The 22,525-nt window shown below is 39.3% G+C and overlaps 1 protein-coding gene across 1 annotated transcript in view; it reads right to left on the minus strand.

Annotated features, from left to right (window-relative positions):
• Positions 1 to 22,525, minus strand: part of col25a1 (collagen type XXV alpha 1 chain) — a 196,155-nt gene that overhangs the window by 74,171 nt on the left and 99,459 nt on the right. The window contains exons 3-4 of the mRNA XM_081598907.1: positions 22,066 to 22,110; positions 15,296 to 15,303 (exon numbers count right to left, since the gene is read on the minus strand). Coding sequence (XP_081455033.1) covers positions 15,296 to 15,303; positions 22,066 to 22,110 — 53 coding nt within the window. The remainder of the gene's footprint in view (positions 1 to 15,295; positions 15,304 to 22,065; positions 22,111 to 22,525) is intronic.

The following is a 22,525-nucleotide window of genomic DNA, read 5'->3' on the forward strand; positions in this document are numbered from 1 at the left end:
CTGCTAGTGTCCAAAATTGTAAATTTTATTGGTAAGGACTGTACAGATTGACTGAGAGTCGATGTGCCTTTTAAGATCTGTTACTGTCTGGACACTTATTCTCGTAATTGCAACCAGAACATTTTAATCAGTCAACAAAGCGCCGACAATCACTGGCAGAAGTTCATTTGGCTCATCCTGCTTTATGGATCAAATGCTTCTTTCAATACAGTGTGCACCCGATCATTACACAACTCATCATTTGCACGTCATTTGGAGACAACACCCACCGAAGCTTTTCCAAAAGCTTCACGCAGGTGCAATCAAAGCCTTTTATCGAGCGCATTAAATAACTCTCCTGGCAGATTATTTCAAAGGAACCAACTGTATTTCAGAGGAATTTCCACTTGTCAAACCGTCGCTTTCGCTTCTTGGTTTTAGTCCAACTCCCCAAAGGGTTGCTAATCAGCACCTGTGTGTGATGCTCTTCACAACTTATTACAGATTCAACTCTGACTCCTCTTCATCCTGCTAGCACGTCCTCCAAAGCTCAAGCTGCTTTTTCCGTTTGATCAAATGTGCTTGTTTCGCATTTGAAACTTACTTCATCAAAAGAGTTTAGCTCTTAATTTGCATAGTATGTAAACTGTTAGTTCTTTGTGGGTAATCATCTCTGTGCATTCATGGCAATCTCTTAAAGAATACAACTCTTTTAGTTTAATTTAAACGGACCTATTGAATAGAGGCTTACTGAAATGCTCTTGTGCCTGTGGTCTGGATAGCAACAAAAACGAAATCCCTTACATGAATTGTCCAGGACTGGGCATTTGTAGTAGACATTTGGCACAAAAACCTTAAATAATCACTACAATTTTTTTCTTCAACATTTTACTTTGTAGGAAACATCTTCACATTATCTTCCACTTAGGCCAGTTTCTCCAGGCCATCCCAGTAACAAAGTAACTATTAACTGTTTTCCCAACTCTTGGTAAACAGGTGCCCTGGACGCCAACTTGTTTCTCTAAACTTGAGTTACCCAGCTTTCATTAAACTATATAACCGGTAAGATTAATACCTGTTAAACACCCAGTCCGAATACACTGTTGCTTTTACTAACAATATCAATATCTTTGTTTAATACTGAGCATGTAAGTGTTTTAGATTCCTGCAATGGTTTTTAAAGGAACTAAACATGTAAGTCTATATTTACTTTGTGTTTGCTGGAAGATACTATTTAAAAACTATTTAAAAAATCAATATTAAAGTTTAAGAAATTTTCCTGAGAATATTTAAACTGGAGACTGGTTGAGCTCCATCTTTGTTTTTGTGTTCCTATAGTCAAGAGGCTACTGGGTGCAAAGGTACAGATTAGATTTTTTGTGGACCACTTGACCTGAATCTTTTTTTTTTTTTTCCTTTTTGTAGACACATGGGTAGCTTCTCATTTTGAAGCCAAACCATGACCAAGGTCTCCTGTGGAAGTCTTGAATTGGCTCTTGGTATAAAAAACAGAAGGAAACCTCTGCCACCCTTTCAAACTGAGCGGGGCAGAAATATGGACGGGTCTGTGGGAAAACCATGGGAAAGGCAAAGGGAACATCAGCCAAAACCTCAAATAGTGCAGAGAACAGTGTCCTACAAATCTGACAATGTCACTTACATCACTTTATATTAAAATCAAGAGTAAATGATGTTCGGTGAATGGACTCTGGCATGGAAATCTGTTTTCGATGTACCTTTTGAAAAGCTCGTTACACTGGCAATGCAGTTATTGTAAGGTTAACAGTAAAGTGCTGCTATTCAGCACCAAAATTCACTGCTGTTTTAAAGTACACTATTGTCATTTTCTAAAATTGCTTTTATTGTATTTTACCAATGATGTTACCATTCAACCATAAAAATAACAGTTGTTTTAGTCACTTTCACAAGTCTCCAGAAACTACATTGTATGTTATTTAAATTATTGACCTTCACAGACTTACTTCACCAGTAAAGTTTGATCGACAGGTTACCAATTCCTTTCAAACTCAAGAGAAGACCGTTTTTACAACTGCAGCCTTTCATTCTTAGTATGATAGTTTATGATGTCATGATATGATTTTGGTATTAGTACTAGCTTTAGAAATGTTAGTCTTTTTGAGAGGTGGGGTAATATGTGGGGACTATTCTCTAAACCGGATCTTTGGGTTAATAAGGGGACGCATTATATATGCACGTGTTTGGGAACCCCCAAATGTTTGATGTCAAGATGTCAAACATCTTAACATCCTCAAGATGTTTGAAATATCTTAAGTATTCTTCAAACATTCAAGAATGAGTCAAAGCAACCCTCCAAGTATGTTTTTGATGAGAGAATAATGATATAAAGCAAAAAAAGTTTGTGCAATACCCCCTTTTAATACTACTTCACAGTTAAATTACTTATGACTTTTTTCTGTTATTGCCCCTGCATTTCTAATTTTCACACAATATCCAGCCTCAAAGCCTGTTTTACAAAGCTGATTAATAACTTCCATAAGCAGAAGAAATCTGTAGTCAGGCATGCTTGACAACTTACAAACACCACAATTTTAGCTTCATTGTAACCATGACAGATATTCTCCCAAAAAAAATCCAGGGAATAAAATAAAAAGGAAAATAAGATAATAAAAAAATGTCTAATAGGGTGAAAGATAATAAACCAACAAGCAAGGATTTCGTTTCCCACAGAATGATTGTGTCTGTGTCTCATGTAGTCGAATCAGTTAGTCAATTATTGCACTCATGATTCCAGATTGTTAGTGTATGAGACACACATTTCTTCTGTTCCAACCTTTCAGCAACGATGGACAAGAGTACAAATATGAGAGGACAAATATGGGAGCCCAAGTTAGAATGGGCTCCAAGACCATCCGCAAGAAACTTAGTGACAACAGTGCTGCGTCTGGAGCCTCTTGCAAGATATTGCCCAATGGGGTTGAGGGTGATAATAAGAATAGGAAACATGAAATGTAAAGTAACAACCCATCTCAGGTTTGCCAGAGAACATCTTAATGCATGACAAGGATGCAATTCTGTCCTTTCAATCAGAAAGACATTTAAAAGTTGAACACTGGATTGGAGTTTGAGACCCCTGAACTAAATGTGATTCAGAACAGGTTCAGGGACAGTATTGTTCTCAGCTAAAATTCTAAATTAAGTTCTCTTGGATCAACCCAACATGCTGGAAAGGAAAATATCACCCAAAGAACATCAACAGCTAAACATGGAGAGGGAGCGCTATGCTTGTAGGCTGGTTTTCTACTAAGGTACAAGGCGTACGCAGAAGCAAAGGGTGAACTGATTTCCCATCGAACAGACCACCTTTTACAGTAAAATCCTGGACAAGAAAACTTTTATCTAAACCAGAACACAGAAGATGGCTTCTACATCATCAGCCACAATCAAAAAAATCAGACAACCCGCCAAGGTAACAAAGGAGCAGCGTAATAAAGAATCACTGGCTTAGCCTGTGTCTACATTGTAATCCTTTAGATAAACCAGTTGGAGGGAGCAGAAGCTTCTGGTTGCTCAAGGGCAGCCAAGAAATCTAGAGGATACATTTCTGTGCAGAAGAACAAATCAAAATCCATGCTACCATAGGTGCATATGTGGGTAAAGAGCTACAGAAAATGCTGCAGTGTGCTGCTTTTCATTGAAGGTTTTTCCGTTAAACCACGCTTTGCCTGCGTATCGATGCTTGTATCCGCAGGAAATAAAATTCTGTTTTATACTGCTGTGCAGCTGAAGTGGAACTTTTGTTGTAGAAATATTTGAAAGCCCTCTTTTGTATTGGTAAGAGATTTATAATGCCAAATTTTGTTCAGGCGAGTGAGCACTGCTAATTATTTGTGATGTTTTTTTGGAGAGAACACTGATTAGAGTCAAACCAAAAACCCACCCATAGCTTTTACTCTCAGATGCTTAGTTCCCCCAAAATAGCAACCACAAAGTCATCGAGTGGCTGTTTAAAGGTATTTAAAGCAATGGTGGAAAATGTCATGAAATTTCTGTTTCTCCAATAAGTTTTCTTTTTCATTTATTTGCTCTCTTTCCCGTATTTCTCATTTCCAACATATTTGTATTTAGCAACATTGGCGTTGTTTGAGTGTAATTTCAGAAACCACTCATACCAAATTACAAGTTACAAAACAGCCCATTTCAGTCGGTGCAAATCAAAATTGTCTCACATTCCTCTCCTACTGTAATGTACTGCAAACATAATGGATGAAAGCTCAACAGGAGGCGAGGGGGCTGGCTCGCATCCACATCTTTAGCCGTTGTTGACATGAGCAAAGTAATTTCTCTCGGGTTTGGCTGAGAGCTGCTCATACATTTTATTTATTTTTTATTTTTTTTGCGAGAGGCAATCTACCATAATACAACAAGATACAAAACGTCAGTAACAAGGGAGATCAGCGTGTAACCTCTGTCTGGGTGCAGTCGTCTTAGTTTTCATCGGAGTGACCAGTTAAACATTTCGGGGTTCAGAGCAGCAGTCCATCAAACGGAGCTCACATCCTCCGTGCAGTAACCGGGCCAACTGGGCAGGCTGCCGTTGCTGAAGCCCAAACTGCTGGCCACATGGATCCAATCATCTCACCCTGAGGCACTGGCATCTCTAAAGGCTCCAGCCAAAAAAACTACCGCTTTTAGGACCTTTACAGCTCTCTCCCACACGGCTACACAGTATCAATAAATATATCCGTACACTGGGAGCTAAGCCGAGTAATCTTTCATGCACCGAGTGTTGACAAGAAGCAAATAAATGAAGAAGGGGCAGGTGAAGGGGTGCAGGTCATCCTTAAGAGGGAGGAGGGACAAAGCAGAGATCTGGAAGAGGTGAGCTGTGATTGACGCAATTTATGCAGTTGAGAGGTACGTTGTGTTTGTCATGCAGTGAATTGAAAAGATGGGCTTAGGTTTTACAAGAGTCTGGAGAACGACTTAACTTGGCAGTGTTTTCATAAATATGCTGTTACATCTTTTCTGAAAGAACTGAAAGCAGCTTGTAAACTATGGAATGCCTTATGTCGTTATTGTAGTTTTAGATTCACAGCACCGAAAGCTCAATTGTTTTCCCTCATCAAGCAGAAAAGCAATATTCACACAAAACGGCCATATCTAAGGCAGTAGGCCAATGCCGTCACATGGCGTAGAAATGTATTTAACTTCAGGAGGTGAATGATGTGGAGGGGCACAGTAAGTCTCTCAGCTTAAGTTTGACCATTTTTCAAAAAGCTGCTTCACCGGTTCCTTTCCTGCCATGCATGCTGTTCTGATAACTGCAGTATGGGAGGCTAAACATGATCAAGTGAATCACATTTTGAGGGAAATCAAGTCCTGTCAAGTGTGTATGTATCCACTTTCTAATCTCACATTCTGAATTGTACCATGAAATCAATGGGGTGGAATCCACAGTGTTCTGCTGTGTCGTGACTCAGTATGTTACTTCTCTGTGAAGTCACCACATTGATTTTTTTTTTTTAATTGAGCAATCAATTGACCACCTGGGAATTAAATTTCAAAGCTCCACAAGTGCACCCAAAGTGGTCAGATGATTACGTAACCAAACTAATTTTAGATTGAGTTGTAACAGTTTCACTTTCGGTTTCACATTTGACCCATCCCGATCTGACTCGACTTGTCCTGCTGCTGTAAAGTTAAATTAAGGGGATTTTTAACATCTGAGCTGTTTTAAAAGCAGTGGATACCAAGAAGGTGGTCTTGGTACCATTCCAAATAAACACCACAACATTTTTTGTTTTTTTGTTCAAAGGTGTATGCTTCAAGCTTGAGCCAAACTTTCTCCATATTAATAAATCCTGTTTTCTACTAGCTCAGAAAAGAGCATCTGCCTCCTGTGTTTTTTTTTTTACTCTTCATTTATTTTACCAGGATAAAATCCCATTTGAGATTAAAAGCCTCTTTTTCAAGGGAGCCCTGGCCAAGAGGCATTAGGAAATACAAACAGTCACACAGTTAAAAGAAAACGAGAAGCAGTGATAATGTTTTTGATTGTTGGTTCAATGTTGCATGACTCTGTGTTTTCGTGTTTAATGATGTAAAGCACTTTGAAATGCCTTCCTGCTGAAATGTGCTACACAAATAAAATGTGATCGATTGATTTATAAACAGGCACATGCCATTGAATCGGCCTCAAGGAATTTTTGTTTGGATTTAAATTCAGTCGATTTGAAAGTTTCCTGCAGCAAGTTCCTGGATAAGGGTACAAAGTGAACAAAAGCCTTACATATGGCATTTGAGCTCAGGACACTTTTGAGCAATATTCTTTGAGTTGTCAAAGGTTTGTCACTCAAATGCAAACAAAGGCAAAGTGAGTGTATTATTTTTCCATGATCTTTCTGTCCAGTGTAGAATTACCCAATCCAGTCTTTTTGCAGCTTCCATGCTTCATCCAATCGAAAGTGATGAATGTGCAAATTATTGGCGTTTATTTTTTCTAACAATGTAAAAAAAAAAAACATCTACAAACGTAAACTGTAATCAGTGAAGAATAATCCTGTTCATGGTGAGGTTGATCTTCAGCTGTTGTAAGATAAGAAAACGTGTTTTCATTGCCAGGTGTCATTCCCTCAACAATCTTACGAACAATCTTAGAGGCATTTGGGTGAAAGTCACAAACTTCATCCCCATACCATACCGACAACAGAAGGTACACCCACACAAGAAAGAAATGAACAGAAGCTGCAGCCCTCAGCTTTGGTGCATTACAGACTAAAACTAAAATCAGAAAACCAGATCTGCCAATCACAAGTTAAGCTATGAAATCAACCAGTTCTGGAAACCTGCACAAGCAACTTGTGCATCCCTACTTGGCATGCGAACGATCCGAAGAATTCAAAGAAAAAGTGCACGACCTCGTACGAGTTCACCACTGACTGCATTGCTCTGAACCTCCTCTGTTGTTTAACTCGATGCCAGGATCCTCCTCTGTTTTTGCACCTGAACGGTTGCATAATTTCAACACACACAGTGCGAAACCTTGGCGCGTTTCTTTCAGCTCCGTGATTACTTCAACATATGAGCTGGGAAAAGCCATTCCAACACACACATCTAAGCAAAGACACGTAAACTTGCTACAGACTGAAAGATATCCTCGTATCTTTAAGTAGACCTCCATCTGTTAGTTCTGCATGGGAACTCTCGGTCATATTAGCGTGGGCCCTGGGGGAACTTTTCTCTTCAAGGCAGGAAACTAATGGAGGACAGGGATGTGAGTAATCAGAGCAGAATGGGCAGGAGGGGACGACCACAAGTGGCTGGTGCTCGTCGCGGGAATCTGGACGCAGAGGTTAGGCAGGGATAGGAAAACCACACTGGAAAACCGTCTTGGGAATGGCATCTGGTTCCCATATTCACAGTGTATCACAATTAGCCGGCATAAAATATCTTTAATGTGTGTGTGTGTGTGTGTGTGTGTGTGTGTGTGTGTGTGTGTGTGTGTGCGTGTGTGTGTGAGCGTTTGCGAGCATGTCCCGTGTGTCTGTTTGTTGTTATGTGTCGGATGTCCCTGTGGGAGCGGGGACTATGTGAACTAAGCAAAAAAAATGAAACCGATAGCGCGCGACCGATTGTAGATGTGCATATCGAGTGTGAGCGAACATCAGAACGTAAATCAACCTTGGATGGTTTTTCTGTAGGGAAGTGTCAGAGAGACATTTAAACATGCTATAAACAGAAAAAGTTCAAATTGTTCCCCGTGACATACGCGAGCGAACGTCTGACCCAGAAAGCTCTTGTTGTGGAAATGAAATTCAGAAGAATGTACAATGTTCCAGGTGGGAAAGTGCTTTACTCCTGCCTGGGTCTTCTGTTCGTTCTATTAAGAAACACCACCACACTCGGTGCTCTACATTTCTCATCATTAGATGTTGTGAGCTGGAGGAAAGTTAATGTAAATTCAAAGAATGTGAAACTTTTTTTTTTTGTACTTTAACAATGAGCATAAAATTTAAACTGTGCAAGTTCTCCTGTGAGTCTGTAGCCTGCTCAGCAGAAGCATCCTGCTGACTGCCTCACATCCCAGTGAGTGAACCACTACCCTGAGCATCATTTGCTGAAAACAGCTACAGCTGATGGGCACTGACTGAGCAGGCAACTCATAGCTAAAAAGGTCAAGCTATTAATGTGGTCACACTGAGTGCAAGCCAGCTTCCTCGGGCACCACTGCCCTTACGAGCCCAGATACATGCTGTCACATAGGTTCACTCTCAGCTTTGAGCAGGGTCTCCTATGCGTCTTTCTGTTCTCCTTTATTTAACGTTGCGTACAGTGGCTTGCAAAGCCACAGATTTTATTGCAATTTCGAAAGATGCAGAAACGCAAAGTGGTGCGCATTGCCTTAAAAAGTGAGCTAATTAGCAATTAGTCACCCTGTGCGTAACTCGGGCCAGGTCTACATGGATTAGAACAACGGAAATCTTTGCAAGCGATTAAGAAAAACGTGCATACCAACGACAGGATGCGACACCACAGAAAACACTATGATAGTAGCAGGTATGCTGGGCAAATTGGTGGCAGTATAACAATGTCGCTGAACACAAAACATCCGGTGTGTGTAAAGAACTCGTGAAGTAAACGGCAAATGGTGAACATGTGGTTCTTCTTAGGAAGTTGGAGCTCAGCTTTGCTGTTCAGCTACAGCAAAGCCAATACTGGTCGCAGCATAAAACACAACACCGAACACCGCCACGCTTGCTGTTTATGAGTGGGAGGTGCTTAGGGAGTTACAGAGAGAGAGAGAGATGGAGGTTTGACATCATCATTTTGAAAAGTTTTGAAAGTTTTCTACTCTGGGACCTGATTTCAAAAACGATCAATGCTTTACAGATTAAAAAAAAAAAAAATCATTTTGAAAACCATGAATCCTTCTCCAAGTCAGTTTCACAAATTATGCTTGTGAAAAAAAAGACGAGTAAAAAAGTTCAAGAGGGGAAAAAAAACTTTTTCAGGGAGCTGCATCTAGACATGCTCTTTCTGTTTCAAGTTGTTAATGCGGCAAAAAAAAAAAACTAACATCAACAAAACTTGTGAGTTTTGCAGATGCTCCCCTTGACTTTAGCCAAGTTTAGTACGGTGGCAGATGAGCAGAACTGATCAAAGTCCTGCTGGAAAGATGTTTTATTAACAGGTGTGGAGCTGCGGTGAATATCAGATGAGGAATGAAGGGCTGAGGGTGCCTGGGCTCCTCCGCTTCGCCGCCACACTTCCTCTAATCGCTGTATTGCAGATGCATAATTCATACGTCGTGACAGATCATCCTCTAACTGCATCCCAGGAATCTCAGCTGATGAAGCAGGGAGGTGGAAGCTACTTGTCAAATGCAGATGCAGAAATATCCGGCTTTATTTACCCGACTGCAAACATGGCTGAACTTTAGAGATGGCTTGTGTTGCATTGTAACCGAGACGCCGGTGTAAATGACACGAGTGTTTCTTTTCTTTCTTTTTTTTTCTCCATTCCGGCATCGTCGCAATTTCAAAAGTCTCTCCGTTTTAATCAGATTTCAAGGTATATTAGTTTCTCGGTTTAATGTTCATTTGATGTGACATTTCAGTCTGTGCTTTGGAGAAAAAAAAGAAGAGAAAACACGTCAGTGTAAGCGAGTAGTCGAGTGCAGTCTCTCGGGCGGTGTTTTATGCCTGATTGGTGCTAAATGGTGTGCACATTCAGCGGTGAGGTTTATTTTTTCACATGAACCGTTCTCATCTTCCCAGAAAGATGAGAAAAGGACCCTGATAACTGCACCTCAAATATGTCATTGTTTATACTTAATTATGTGAACACTTTCACTCAGATCAGAAGCATCTGGCCGTACAAAGGCTCAAGTTTAACTAGTACAGCGATATTTTATTGTACTTTCTCTGTAAACTCAGACTTTCCAGGTTTCTAGTTGGAAAAACAAGAGCAATGCTCCCTGAAGTCGGAATTCCGACTGGGAAAACTGGAGCTGGAGTGTTGCACTATGGGTGCCTCACATAGAGAAAACACAAGTCATCTATTTTCAAGTACATTTTCCAGTCAAACCAATAGCTTATTCCAACTTGAAGCACTTTATTGTTTTAGGGTTCATAACTCGGTTATCTAGGATTTGAATCTGTAGAGCAGGAATGAAACCTGTGGTGGTAGCATCAGAGTTTAATGTGCAAAGGTTTCATAGTAAAGGGAATGCCAAGAGAATGTGCTGCGAACCTAAAGCGCACGATGAAAGAGCAAAAGACAAAGGAAAGAAAGCAGAGGAGCACCTGTTTGTCAGGTCGCAAGAGAGCAGCAGCAAATTAATTAGGTTATTTTCTCATCCTGTGTGAAACTGGTTCAGAGAGCGACAATAGCCGGGGTCATTTTAGGTAAGAGAAATTAGCTCTTGAATCCGCTCCTCGTCCGAGTTCTCGAGTCGCTGTTAGCTCGCGTTTCCTCCCCAGGCTTTCTCCTAGCTGACCTTTGACATCCTGCAGTTGATTGAGAACCCTGCAGCCGCAGCTCGAGCTACTTCTGCCAACAGAGATCACGTTTCTCCAAGTTTTGGCATCTCTGCACAGGCTCCCTGTTAATTTTAAAATACATTTCAGTTTCCTATAATAACACACAAAGCCCTCACTGACCTAAGCCTCGCAAAATTTAAATGGCTTATTTTTTCCTATCGACCCAAAAGAACATTTTTCAGAGAGTATTAGTTGTTTTTGCTAAGCTTTTCAGAAAAGGAAAGTTTTTCAGTTCCTCTGCTCTCGAATGTTTCCTGGGTGCAGGACTCTCCCTTCTTCCACATTTACAAGTAAGATTACAAAATATCTCTAAAACTTGCTAAAGTATTTGCTGAGTATTTAGAATTTATAATATCTGGTATTGATAAATTTATTTTAAAGTGTTTTTTTTGTATATTTCTTTGAAAGCCTTTTTTTATTTCTTGCTTTTGACTTTATATAACTTGCAAATGTCTCCAGTACTATTTAAAACCCCAAAACATTTCACTTCTTACTTTTTCTTTGTTTATTTCTATACTTCAGACTGTAACTTCTATTTGAAAAATTAGCAAAATAGTGTTAGTAGTAGACAAAAGATGTACAGTTTATGTGACTGTACTTTTAACCAATATCTGCTTGTCAAATTCATTTGTTTGACTTCTCTGGTTCTTTGAACCACAGAAGTTGAATAGGTATGAAGCAAAGCATCGTCCAACAACTATCCTACAATGCAAAACTGACAGAAGTGCTCAAACTGTGGGAATAAAGTGGAAATCAAAACAAAAGCAAATGACTTCTCCATGTGTAACTGGAAACTCAAGCTTCTAAAGGGGTTCAGTCCTACTGAAGTTAACAACCGTGCATTCTTGTCCATTTATCAGTTTCAAAGAACAACAATTAGGTCATGCAGATCGGTGGTGACGTCTTCCACAGCGGCCGGTTTGTTTGGAGGGACCAGAGGACTGTGTACAATTTTCGTAGTGCTCCTGAGTCAAAGTTGGAGCTGTTGAATATTTATAGCGACGTGTCCCCTGCAATCCGCGGGTGGGCATGCGAAATGAGAAACCACACGCAACCACGCACAATGCTTGTCGCTTAGATTTGGTTAGCGCTGGGTAAGCCACTTGCCAGAGTTCAGGATTACTTGAAAACCATCTCTAAAAATATGAAACCATGACACCCTGGTGATGTTTTTTTTCTGTACCGGCTAAATTTAGCTTAGTGGACTATCACAGGAAAGTAAGAATTAAACACGTCAATGTTTTCCATAGCAAATGAAATTTTAAAAAATCATTCTAAATGTCAGAAGGTGCCCAAGTAATCAACATAATGCAAATACATCAAAAGAAACTAATCCACAAATGTAGTTTTATGCAATTAGACAGAATAACCCATTTTTTATGGATTTTTCTGTGAAATAAAACTCCTGTTTATATGCAAAAGATCCACTAACCACTTTTTTGAAGAGCATATTTAATATAGTCGATAGAAAATGCAGTTTGGGAAGCTGGAAACACTCGGAGCAATGTTAGTTGACATGCTATTATATGATGTCTGAAAACAAGCCAATCTAGGAGTGTCATTTATTTTCCTTGGCACTGATTGTCTGTCCCCCCCCGCAGCAGAAATAAGGAAAACTAGATGTTAGTTTATGCAGTAGCCCCAAGATGGTTCCCACCGTGCATTGAAATGCATATTAATTTATATTCGGTGTTTAAACTGTTAAATTAGACAGTTACAAGCTCTTTCAGAGGGGGCCTCAAGTACTTGTGGATTTTAGCAAACTGGTTCCTGAGCTCAGAGAATACTCAAGGTCCATCCTGGTGTTGGTCTATCTTTCAAACAAATGGTGCCATGAATCTTGAGGTGACTGCAAAGGGGGTGAATGCTTAACGGTCCTGGGACATTGGTAGAAAAGAATCCAAGTATGGATTTAAAGGATTTTTCAGCTACACAGTGATCCCAAATCCACTGCCAAGGAAACTCCCAGCTGCTGTTTAGGCAGCTGCCAGAATGACCTAGTAAATCACTTGACTTGAATCTTCTTGAATTGGAAATCTGTAGAACAAACTGAAGATGGCAGAGAAGAGGCCGCCAGAACCTTCAAGATCCCACCTTAGCAACGTCTTTCCATAGCAAAAACATCTTGAACTTATTGGCAAAAACTACTTTTACATCTAAAAATGTAACCAGTTTCAGTAAGACCACTCAATACTCATTGTACTTTGAATATAAAGAATACTTTGATATAATTTTACGACGCATGTGGATTACTTGGGTTGCTACGAATATATAATAATCATAATATGTTCAATATTCAATTCAATTATTTTCTCAACTTTATATATTTATTGCTATTTTTTGCAACCAGCTGGTCACAACTAGAGTCCTGCAAAGTACTCAAGTGGTTTAAATGTATAATCTCACACAATGAACACATTCTATTTGTTTTAGTAAATCATCCTCTATGCACGGCAGTAAACTTCTTGAATCGCAAAACTTAACGGTTCAGACAATTTTGGGACTTCTGACGTACTTCGAGACATCTCACAGAATGATTTCATTTGTCAGCCGTAAGGCCTGGCGAGAGAAGCTGAAAAGCAAGACCACCTGCACTTACTTATATCCCAGAGCCCCACGAGCGAGTGTCTGAGAAGGCTCAGAGGATTAACTTACAACTTTTACAGCTCAGTCGGCACACGCTATTATACCTATTCAGCCACACTTGCCTCTGGGCTATGTACAAAAAAAAAAAAAAAAGGAAAGCAGAGGCACGCACACATACGTACGCATGCGGTGCCCGCTTGACCTGGTTATAAAGCAAGCTGTCACAACCCTGCTGCTTATGTGTGCATGTATGTGTTTTCCTTCATCTTTAGGGGAAACTCTGAAGTTTTCCATCTGTTCTGAGGAGTGAATCTGTGATCCGCAGCCTGCGTAATGAGGTGAGATAATCTCTGCAGGTTCTGGGAGCTGCCAGGGATGGATGATGGTAGCAGGAATGTTATAAAACAGACTGCCCAGATGACAGCAACAAGGGTCCCTATTAGAGGAAGGCAGTGATGAAGAGGTAAATTTGATTATGTATTATGATTACTCAACTCCTGCCAGCTGGCCATTGCATGTATTTGCATTGCTACTAAAAGAAAAACTGGATTTTGTGATTGCCCCTTTACTACAAGAGTAAAGAGTTGGAGTTAAACATTTTAATAAAAAAAAAAAAGCAACATAATCTAACAGATTTTGTCTCCAACAGAAAAGCAAAAACTATTACTATTGCTTACGTGATGTTTTCTACAACATTTATTTTTGATGGACTTATGAGAACGTAAATACGACTTAGTCGGTTAATCTTCTCTGTGGTTTTGGTTCGTAATGCTGCAGACCTGAGCTTAAACCTGTGTCCCTTTGACGGTTCAATAAACAAAATAAAAAGAAAAAACAGTTATCAGAATTGTATCAGATTAACTAATCAATGAGGTTCCTTCAACTTCTGCTCCATACAACCATGTGAAGCCTAGATTTTTGTGACCCTACAGACTTTTCACAAATGCACATTTCCCATCGCCAGGAAAACGTATTGCTCAAAGAAAACCAAATTAACAAGGAGAAGATGGAAAACAACAAGGACCATTGACTTGATGAATTAGTTCATCAGGAGCATTCTCTAGGATGCCACTGACTCAAAATATTAGCCTGTGTGCGGAAGAAAGGTGCTAAAAGGTTATGTGAGTGGATGCAAGGAAACATGTCAACAATGTTAAAGTTAAACCGGCTGCCAAAGGGGCGCAACAAACCAAATTCTCATAATTAAACACCAGAATTGTCCTGAGCCAATACTTGAACAATATCTTCATCAACAGTTTAGCCTAAGCTACAATGCTGAAGCCTCCCATTAGTCTACTGTCTAACTTTAGATTAGTTGCAACATCTGCAAGTTGTGCAGTTACATTTTACCCGTCCATTTTTTTAAACTGCAGCTTGCAAAATTGCATATTTTTGTTGACCTATTGAGGTCTTCCCAAAAAAATCCAAGTCTTTTAAACTCTTACCTGCTCCTGCCTGTTTCACATTAACTGCTCTGAAATCTGACTCAATACATTTTATATCTGTCCTTCTGTCATAAAAAATGCTGAAATGCTGTTAGCGGTGAGTTAGCTGAACAGGGCAAAATCACAACACTTCTACTAGTGGCTCGAAAAACTTTTTACTGATTTCTCTTAGCTTGATTTTAAAAACTTAACTTAACTTAACTTAAATGTTTAATTGGACTGTTACACAGTAAATGAATCAGCATTGATGCCAAAAAATAAATAAATAAAAAATTATTCTGATATGACATTCCTGACGAAAGTAGTTACTTTTTAAAACACATCTGGACATCCCCAAATATAATTTCAATGTTTCTTCTTCTGTAAAATGGCTTCTGTCACAGACAGACAGACAGATTGACCAGGTTGATCTTTGGTAGCCACTGAGGATTGCTCAGGCATATATTTTGTCTCAGGAATATTCTGCATAGCATTTATGCTGGACTGTTTTGTGCATGTTTGGCTTGCCGACATGTTGCCCGGCAACTTCACAAGGAAAACAAATGAATTCAAGGTGAATTAAGCACAAAAACAGGCGTGTGCTCATCCATCCTCTTCTCAACCTTGAGAAGAGTTTTGCCGTTTCTCCCCTTCACAGCGAGGAGTCACTGGATCATAGACATGGAACCTTTGTTTTCAAGTGCTATGCATTTATCAATATTTTCTGGGTTTTTACCTTCACATCGATCTCTCAAAGTGGAGAAACAAAGCAGGAATACTTACAGGAGGACCTAAAGGAGAGAAGAAAACAACTATTAGTGTTATTTCAAACTGAATAAAACAATCACCAAGACATTAGACATGAAACTCTTCATTCCCTCTGTCAAAGAAGAGAATAGTAACTTAGAGATAAATTATTTCACTAAAATATGCTCCTGAGTATGGAACTAAAACTTTGTTTTCCATTAGGTTGGGGGAAAAATGCCACCAGGCCTGGCAATCACATTCTAAATTTGTAAGTGGCTCTGATTTTATTATACAAGGGGTTGTGTGCTTGTTAAAAATCTCCAACGATTTTTGTGAGGTGACACTTTTTCCCCAATTACTGGAGCTCAAAGGACTGTGTGAGAGGAAAAATGCTGCACTCCCCAGAACCAAGCAAATATTGGGCTTTTATTAAAAAGGTTCCCAGCTGCTTCAGCCCTGAGAAAAAGGGATTTTATTTCTTTACAATCTCTACGTCCCACCAGCCCGCTCTTCTTCATGACTTGCCCAAATCGCTCTGACAGCTGGGGCCCATAAGGAGTCATGAGATTGAGGCTCAGTGGGCCGAGCTTCTACGGTGCCGTTTAATGGACGATTGAATTAAAGGGGACCACTTTGGTTTTAATACATCTGCTCCAATGTGTGTTTTCTGACACATTTGGCTGTGATCAAATGGTTTTTCACCAAGCGGTCTGGAATAAACTACCAAAACCAATGAGAAAATGTGATAAATGGGCGCGATTTGGTTCGACGCAATAACAAATCAGTTGTTTGGGAAGTTACAATGATTAAATCTGGAGGATCTAATTCAAAACAGGCTCAAATAATTCATTATAAACACACAGCATTGTACTCAAAGCTGTATTTGTAATCAACAGCTTCACATTCTTCCATCGACCGACACCAGTCAGTCTCAATTGTTGGCCAACGTTATTGGAAAAAAGTTGTTTTTATGGGCCGTAGATTTGCCTACATTGAGGCAAAGGTTATCAAAGTTCAGGACAGCACAGAGAAAAGGAAGGAGAATGGAAAGAAGTATTGAAAATAGGTATAAGGGAAAGATGAGCAGAACAGAAGTAAGAGAAGCAGGAAAATTAGGTAGGAGTAAAGGCAAGTGGGAAGAAAAAAAAGAAAAAAGTAGGAAGAGAGGAAGTAAGGAAGAAAAACAGGAAGAAAGAAATTTAGGTCAGAGTGAAGGCTTGTAGGGAGAAAGGAAGAAAAGGTTGGAAAGTAGAAAGGTGCAGAAAGGAAAGTAAGTAAAAAGTATACATGAATATTATCTAGCAAAAGTACATTAAACTATAAATGTCACTATATTTCAGTGGGATTTTATGAAATAGATTAAATTACAGTCATTGTCCTGCTGGAAGGTCAACTGTTTAAATCCGACCAGTTTGAACCAAAAGATGTAACGGAGCTCAGTGAAATGTCGAAAGCCTGGGATGTTGTTTCATCACAAACTTTCTCTCTGCTGTGTCTGCTGTGTTCCTCGGCCATCATACTGCTGTTTGTTTACTAATGTTCACTGACAAAACGCGTGAGGCCTTCGCAGAACAGCTGGATTTACAGTGAGAATAAACTACACACAGGTGGGCTCTGTTTAGAAGACAGGTGATTTCAGAAGGTAATGGACTGAAACGGATTTGTTCTGGGATGGGGAATCAAAGTAAAATGGGGCTGAAAATATATTTAAACCAAACATTTTAGGTTTCAATCCATAAAATTTTTTTACTTTCGCTTATTTTGAAGTCCACCATAGTTCAAAGGATTTTTATACTCGTGCAAGGAAGGAAGGAGGCTGCAGTTTAAACACCAAATTATACAATATTGGGGATTTTTGCAGCGTGAATTCTGCCGTATTTTTCAGACTATAAGCCGCTACTTTTTCCCCACGCTTTACCAGGGGGCGCTTTAGCAGGAAGTGACTCATTGGAAGTCAAAATTTGAAATCAAAGAAGAAAGTGCTAATTTTCATTTAGAACAAGCACTTGCCATGCTGGCAGCCATGCTAGCAGCAGGCACGACGGAGGAATTGCTTCAAACTCATATGATGCAGCTTTTAAGTTGAGGGCTATCGATCTGGCAGTACTGGAGGGAAATAGAGGAGCTGCAGTAACCTCAGCATGAACAAAACCATGGTTAGGAAGTGGAGACGCAGAACTGCGTCCGTAAATCCAGCAGATTTATTAGGTCGACAGAGAGCGGCAGAGATACCATCAGCTTATAGCCCGGTGCAGCTTATATATGTACGTTTCCAGTTTTTTTTTAATTATTTGTAGGTGCGGCTTATAGTGTGGTTTGCTCTATAGTCCGGAAAATACGGTATTTCTTTAATAAAAAAATTTTAAAAAGACATTTTAAAACATTTTGCAGCTATATTTTAATGAATGCACATGACTGTGTTTTAGTCATGGTTGTCAACATAAGTAATCCAAAATTTAAATATAGTTTGTGATATTACCCAGAATGTTTAGGCTTTTTGTTCCTATTGTCTAACTGTGTGCTAAACTCAATTAATGGGTTTGTTTATTTCCAACTGCTTTTGTTAAGAGGAAATTATTCACATTCTCCACATTTGCTTTGGCTAAAAAAGGGGGGAAAAAATCTCTACACAATGCTGCTTTTAGAAATATGACGCCAGGACAGATGTCACCTGTGTTTTAGTCACGTAATTTCTTTTTTGTATAAATCTCAAAGGATCAAGCATTGTGCTGCACAAGACTTTTCAATTTCCTTTTGGTGACATTAGCAGTCCATTCTTGACCCGTTTGTTCCACTGTCAGACTCACGTGCTGAGGCTTGTCAGTTCTAGGATCAGTTGCTCCTTTCTCTGGTGCCGGCACCGAACTAACAAGTCTTGATTGTTCAGAGGGAAGGAAAATATTTAACCAAAGCTTTCCAGCAATGACTACCTGTTAGAACATTTTGACACTGTGGCGTTTCCTTGGGCAAAAACCTTATTCATCCCACTTTTTTTTTTTTTTTTCCTTTTCCATACGTCCGCAGTAAGCAGCACAGTAATCCTTATGAAGTATTTCATTCATATTTAACACTGGAAAGTATTGCCATTTTTTCCAATTTTTCTTCCTGTCAGTTCCAGCAAGGCCTGAAAGCTTCCTTCTGCCTTTAGAAAGAATACTTCTGGTTAGAGTGAATCATGAAAAACATATGACTCGCTTTAGTGTAAAAACAGAGCGATGAGAACTTCTGGGATATTAGCAAACGGCTTATAGTGAAGAACTCATTACATATGCTCATCAGTAACTTTCTTTTTATTATCAGAGGAACAAAAACTTTCAGCTTTTAGTCCACAAGAAAACTGATCTGATATTGAAAATCGCGGTTCAAATTGTTAAATTTAGGAGTACAAAGTGCAAGTACTCCAATTTTTAACCAAGTAAAATGTGACCAGAAGGAAATATTAACTTTTACACAACAGCAATCTGAAACTATAATTGAGTCGTAGTCTCCTGTGAAAATATTAATACAACTTGAAAATTTCCAGATTCAAATGTTTGTATCTTATTGGGATTTTACGTGATTGACCAGCATAAAGTAGTATACTACTGTGAAGCAGAAGGAAAAGAATGAACTGTTTAAAGATGTTACAAACAAAAATCAGAAACATCTGGGATGAACTTGTTTTCTGCCCCCTTTATTGTTATACTAAAACAAATAATCCAGTACAACTTCATTTTTATTCAATCAAGTGCATAATCGTTATGTGTGTAACATAATTTCTGTATAAATGGGGTAATTACCGAGAGTACGAGTGAATAAACTGCTTCAAGACAACCAAGGAACATGGCAGACTGATCAGGGATAACACTGTGAATAAGTTTCAATCCCAATTTCTAAATAAAATATAGAACAACTGCAAAACTACTAATAAGGGATCAGAAAATGAGATACTAAGAAGGCCAGTTTTGCGACACGTTTAAGTGAATGGAAACAAACACAACCCTGGGAAACGACTGAGATTTTTTTGTGAAAATGTCCCTGAAAAAGCTGCCAATGAGGCAGTAAACAAACAGAGAACCTGCAGAAATCCACACTTGAGGTGTGAGAATCAGCTGACAGGACAACTCCATAAAGCTAACACTGCACATCGGCCCCCTCAGAGAAACATGGTGGTGGCAGCATCATCATAAGGGCATGTTTGGTTTGTTTGTTTTTTAGCAGAGAGCAGAAAGCTGGGAAGATGGATGGAGTTATTTACAGGGCAATCCTGGAAGAAAACGTGTTAATGTCCGTGTTAATGTTAATGTCTGCAAAAAGGGCTTAAAACGAATGTTGCTCGTTTAAGATGTTTATTTATAAGACGTTTGCAAACCATTTAACTTTTTCCATCCATCTCACCATAACAGCGTTTGTTACTGTTGGTTGGTACGGTCATTAAAATCCCACTAATTTACGCAGAAAGTTGTGGTCAAACTGGACAGAGTTTATGTTCCCAGCTGGCATCTGCTAAACCTCAATATTTTGTCAACATTCATCATCCAAAGTTTAAATGCAATTTTGATATTACACAGACTATCGAAGCTTCTTGTTCCTATTGTCTAACCGATCACTGTGTCCAAAACACAATGAGTGGGTTTGCTTATTTCCAATTGATTTGTCAAGAGGAAACTATTCACATTCTCCACATGTCCTCTGGTTTACAATGGGGGGGTGGGGAGTGTCTTTATACAATGGTGCCTTTAGAAATATGATGACAGGATTGATGTTTATTTGGAAGTTAGGTTGAGGATAAACAAAACCCAGTGGTGTTTCAGATTCACAGCTAGCTGTAGCGTTGAAGTTTTTTTCTGTCATTTCATTTCCCAGTTTTCATCTCGTGGCTCCGAAGTGGTGCACTGGAACACTTTTTGCATTGCACGAATAGGAAGCCTGGGAAAGCCGAGCCTCGCCACACTAATTTACAAGACGTATAAAGTGACCTTGAAAAGGATAATAACTTTGTCAGAGGAAAATCAAAGTGAAAGGAATTAATTTACTCTTTATTACTCAAACAGTAAAGCTGCAGTTGATTAGATTTCATTTTTCTCAACTTTAATCGGCTTTTTATTATTTACATTTTCCCCTCAAAGACTGTTGGATTCCCAGCCTGTGAATCCAGACATGCTCCCTTTGCTTTACCCTGCCTGTATAAGTCCTTTTTTTTTTTTTTTACAAGGGCAATACTTTGGTTTCCAAGCCTTTTTCGCCGTGCTCTGTTGCACTGTGCTCAAGTGTAGAAAGCCAGCACATTCTAGAGCCCATTATCACTTTTCTATCAGGTGAAGGGAGTGTGGATGCGGCTTTCCGCCAAGTGCATGTTCTTGCTGCAAATTCAATTTGTGGCGACACTCTTTGGCTGTGGAGGTGTCACTGTACGAAATCTCATTCCCCCTGGTATCCGAGGGCTCAGCTGGGCCAGGGTTCTCGATTCCGATCGGGAGGGAGTGCGTGTGAGCGAATGAAAGGGTGATATTGGACGTATTAATTACGGCCACGGCAGAAGGAATGCACCCAATTTTTCATTCCTAAGGTTTGATACGTCAGGGCTTTCAATTACATGTTCGGTTGCCTTAACCAGAAGTAAGTTGGAGGAATAACGCAGGAGGTTACAACGATCTAATCCGTCTTTTACAGTGTTTTGGTACAACAAAACAAAACAAAACAAATCCAGCTTTTAGGGGTTTAAGCTTAGTGAGGTCTGCAATATTTCTCTGAGGTTTTGATTAGGCTACTCCAACACGGTGATGCGTTTGGCTGTCACCTCTTCCTTCAGCATCCGGTTTGTACCAAGCTTCTCCTATAAATGGTCTAACGTTGACTCTTCTCGATAAATCGGACGACAAACAATGTAAAGGCGCATTTCCATAATGGTACCCATAACTTTTCTTCCCTGTAACTTAACTACAAGTTTCCTATTGCTTTTGTGCACGTGCACTCGATGAGGAGCTGCTGCCACCATGTTTTGAGAAGGCATTCTCTGTTCACTTCTGACAATAAGGTGACTGTAGCATGTTATTTGTGTGGTATTTCACTGCATTGTACCCCAGATATAACCTCAGAAAGCTTCCAGAATTTTAACTGGGTGGGTCAGAGTTAAGTTCTCCTCTCTACTGTCGCCACATGCTTGTACAGATTCCTGCAAAGTTAATGCCATGATGCAATTGACTGGGTTTTGTCAGCAAGAAAAACATTTGTTCAATTAGCCTAATAAACTCAAATATGGTGTCCTTTAACCAGAACTGGACTGGAATGTACGTAAATGTATGTCAATCTGTCCATGTTGACTATGCATTTATAAATACTTTTTTATATATAAAGTTCAGTAAAACAAACAAACAAAAAACATTAGAATTGCTGGTTTATAAACAAATTAAAATTATATATTTTCTACTTTGTCATGATCGACAAAAAACTAGAATTGAAGCAGGGTTTTTCTTATTTTGTCCAAGAGAGTATATAATGACAAAAAGCCAAACAAAAATGTGTTATTATATGCAAAGTGTCATGGATTCGAACAAGAGATAACAGCCTCAAGATGAGTTTTTTTTTTTTTTTAACCTACATCATCTCCTCTCTTTAGTTTAAAAACGGAGAGCTTCTGTAGGAAAGGAATCAATCCCAAAATGCCCTGAACTAACCTCTCTTTCACATTTCAGCCTCTAAGAAAATACATTATACGTCTAAAATGACTGTAGTAAAATCTGCTGGTGTCCAATTGAATTATTTCTTTTCTAAATTCACAGAACAAGACAATTCTGATCTCCGATCCAAATAATAAACGTACATACCAGGTTCTCCGTCGCGGCCTCTCCTTCCTCTCTTACCAGGAGGTCCTGGAACAAAAAGACACAAAATACATTTAGGTCTAAGACTTGATTGCCTTAAATATGTACGAGTTTGATATTCCACCACCAGAATTTGGACATCAAATTCACTTTCACAGCCACGTTTAGATATTTACACTGAAGGATCATACAAAAAGGCAGCAAACTTCAAGGTCCCATCACTACGATTTATTTTTAAGAGGAATGCCAATGTTTTTAAAATTTTGTACGTGAATCGTGTTTCTGTTTTGGCTTTTTTTTGTCAGTTTTTGTCCAGTTATTGATCGTAAGCACACAATTCCTCAAACCATTTTGTAATCATCCACTCCAATGTACACTTTGGGTTGCCGTGTTCGATCATATAATAATGTTTGACTTCACAGCTCTACATCAACTGGATTGTTCAAGATCTGCTCATAGATAA

The sequence above is a fragment of the Poecilia reticulata genome, chromosome 18, assembly GCF_904066995.2.
Source record: "Poecilia reticulata chromosome 18, P_reticulata-male-v2, whole genome shotgun sequence".
Taxonomy (NCBI): Eukaryota; Metazoa; Chordata; class Actinopteri; order Cyprinodontiformes; family Poeciliidae; genus Poecilia; species Poecilia reticulata.